We start from the raw sequence: 2,993 nt of genomic DNA on the forward strand, positions 1-2,993 counted from the left end.
AAGCTTTTTTACTGACTTAATAATGAAATTACTTCACCAAAGCTTAAAATTATTAAATGTCTATGCCCAATTTTGCCAAATGTAAATTTTAAGTATAATCTAAGTTTATATCCTTTTAAGTATAATTCTAAGTTAATATCTCAAGGCTTTTTAACTCATGTATAAGTATATTTTGATTAATTGAGTACATATATATATAGATAAAATAAATGAATAAATTAGTACTTTTCAACTGGTTAGCGTTTTATATATAATTACATGATTTATTTTAAATATTTTGGGGTTAAATTGTATTTCTTGCGCACTAGAGCGAATTGTATAAAAAATAATACATAAATTATACCTCATTAATCAGAAATTTTTATAATAAAGTGCATAAATATTACCTAATTTATATTCTAAGCCTATTCATGAATCCCAAAGCTAATTCCAATGTTGCCCCCACCCCTACCCTATCTTACTTCCATCCAGTCCATACCCCGTACTACCACCATCCTGCCACCCTACCTACCGCTCTTTAATTTTTATTCAACTGACTTCCCCCAATTTCTATGTCTATCTTGCGTCATAACCCCCCCCCCCCCGATAGAAATTCTTATGTTGACTAAGAGGTACCCCCCCCCCCCCCGAGATTTCACACTTTATTTACTACTCTACTTTCAACATTATTTTCTCTTACCTACCTCCCTTCCCTATTTCAATGACGATCTTGCTTCATCCCCGTTTTAGAAGTGCCTGTCATTCTTTCATGATTAGAGGATTTATCAGCTGTTTCAAAACTTACATCAGAGTTTTGGTTGTAATTCGGAATAACATCACCTGAAATGGTTTTTTTCTTTCGCTCATTGCAAATAAAATCGATAAAAAAATAAGTGCTTAATGGATAGATTCCACAGGCAGAAAACCCTCTTAAAAAAATATTTTGTAGTGAAATTCTTGTTTCACTACCCCTTGCCGTATAGCCCAGGAGTAGTGAGCCTTGAAGGACTCTACTCCGGACCAGGTTTACTAGGTAGCTTAAATATTGATAAATATATTCTATAAATTTCATAAATTTGGGTACTTTAGTCTCAAATAAAAACTTAGCAACAAATAAAATTTGGTCAAAAGGGCTAAAAATAAAAAAGTCATTGATAGGCATTTTTTTACTATGGAGCTCATACTAAATGAACATACGGTAGATAGAAAGTATGCTTACTACATCTTTATACCAAATTCGAAACAATCAGTCCTAAAGTTAAAAAAATGTTATAGACGTTTGCTTTACCACACTTGAGGCATAACCCCGGTTTCCCCACCTAATATGAAATATCTCATAAATTTCTGTCAATTTTCGAAACTTTTTCCTTATTAATCAAATTAATACGCTCATTGGCGGATTACACGAATTGAATGTAACATAATGTAGCACAGCATAACATGTCCGATTATATATAATTACTTTAAAAATAATATAAAGTACCAATAATAAATATCTTAAAATGCAAAAATCATTTATTTGAAATTATTATGAACAAAATATAACCTAATAATTAATTATTTATGGCAAGTTTAATATAATTATTTTTAAATACAAACTATTAAATAAAAAACTATTATAGATAAAACATAATTATTGTCAAAAATAAGTTATTATATATAATAATTAGAATATAATATTGGTTCATCTATCTCCTTTGCTTTTACCTTCCCCGCTATGCATCAAATATCTGAAACGGTCATAAATTGCTCTGTGCTTTGAATCTAATAAGGGTTGAGGACTAGTCTTATTATGACTCCGAGTATGTTTTCCGCCATTTCTATCTCGATCGTTTCTCTTGAATAACAATGAATGTCTACTAGCAAAAATTTGATTATCACCCTCTTGGCGGATCCTAGGCAAGGGGGAATTATTCGTATATCGCGGACTATCGCTTTCACCTGAACTCAGCACATTCACGCCACTATCTACATTATATTTTATACGATTGGTGGCTGATTTATTTTTTTCATAAGTTGAAAAGGGGTTTAGAGATGGGCTAATATCTTCTTCCGAGTCCAGATAATCCTTAAGCTTAGTATTGAATCTATCACGGTAACCTTTGGTATTGACTGAAATTAAAATATCGTGCATTTAAAATAACTAAAAAAAATGTAATTTTTATTATTAAAAAAAGATTTTAAACCCAAGAAACCTCTAAATCAAGAAATAGAATAAAACAGTTTTTCATATTTATATAATGTAACCAAATGAAAGAGGGAAAATATTATATACTTTTTTTCCTTAATTCTTTAGGTGTAAATCGTTAATATATATATATATTCCTTAATTAAAAAAAAATTTACATTTAAAATTTAAAGCAACATTACCGATATTTTCCGGTGAGGAGAACCCGTATTCACTCTTTAAGCGGTTGGCACTCTTAGTATGCTTTTTAATTCTACGATTCTTTTTACTTTTCATGATTAATTGATTAATACCTTTAATGAATACAAGTTATTTTAAATTTCATTGTTGGTGATGCTAATATATAATATATGTTTGAATAAAACATCATTAAAATGTATCGCTAAAACTAAAATAATATACTATTTAGGCATAATTTAATAGTATGGGCGTTATGTTCAAGATTGCGTTGTTTAACGCAATCGAAATCACAGCTGATTCCGTTTTAAAAATTAATTTAATAGATAAAGATAAAAAATAAATAAATATTTTATATAATATTTCAGAAATATCATAAACCTTTTTGTCCAATTCGCTATTAATTTTATAATCGTATCACATATTTATTTTATCATCGCATATGTTTTCCAAATTTTATCAGTGTTATCATCATAACCAGGGACTTGCAGAGGTACCATTTGCACGACCCGGTCTGGGCTTTATATTTTCTGGCTTGGATTTTTTTATAAAAATATTTCCAGGCCCGGCCCGAATTTTTTTAAAAAATTATATATTTATTATTAATTTTTATAGCTAATAATGACGTTTAAAATATACTGGCCGTATA

The 2,993-nt window shown here is 29.2% G+C and overlaps 1 protein-coding gene across 1 annotated transcript; it reads right to left on the reverse strand.

Moving 5' to 3' along the window:
* Positions 1-697: 697 nt before the first annotated feature.
* LOC135931733 (uncharacterized) lies at positions 698-2,488 on the reverse strand. Its single transcript, XM_065469012.1, has 3 exons — positions 2,350-2,488; positions 1,687-2,091; positions 698-819 (listed from the first exon to the last, which is right to left on the reverse strand). Exons 1-3 carry the CDS (start codon positions 2,441-2,443, stop codon positions 698-700), a joined length of 621 nt encoding a protein of 206 aa, XP_065325084.1. The 5' UTR covers positions 2,444-2,488.
* Between the last annotated feature and the right edge of the window lie 505 nt (positions 2,489-2,993).

This window comes from Gordionus sp. m RMFG-2023, chromosome 1, assembly GCF_954871325.1.
Source record: "Gordionus sp. m RMFG-2023 chromosome 1, tfGorSpeb1-WG-v2, whole genome shotgun sequence".
Lineage (NCBI taxonomy): Eukaryota > Metazoa > Nematomorpha > Gordioida > Chordodea > Parachordodidae > Gordionus > Gordionus sp. m RMFG-2023.

What these genes read in the sequence shown, in the direction of transcription:
- LOC135931733 (XM_065469012.1), bottom strand. Translation starts at nt 2,443, where the DNA reads ATGAAAAGTAAAAAGAATCGTAGAATTAAAAAGCATACTAAGAGTGCC. An exon ending in CTCCTCACCGGAAAATATCG is followed by an intron (nt 2,092 to 2,349) that starts GTAATGTTGCTT and finishes TTTTAATTTCAG; the next exon opens with TCAATACCAAAGGTTACCGT. An exon ending in TTTGATGCATAGCGGGGAAG is followed by an intron (nt 820 to 1,686) that starts GTAAAAGCAAAG and finishes AAACCATTTCAG; the next exon opens with GTGATGTTATTCCGAATTAC.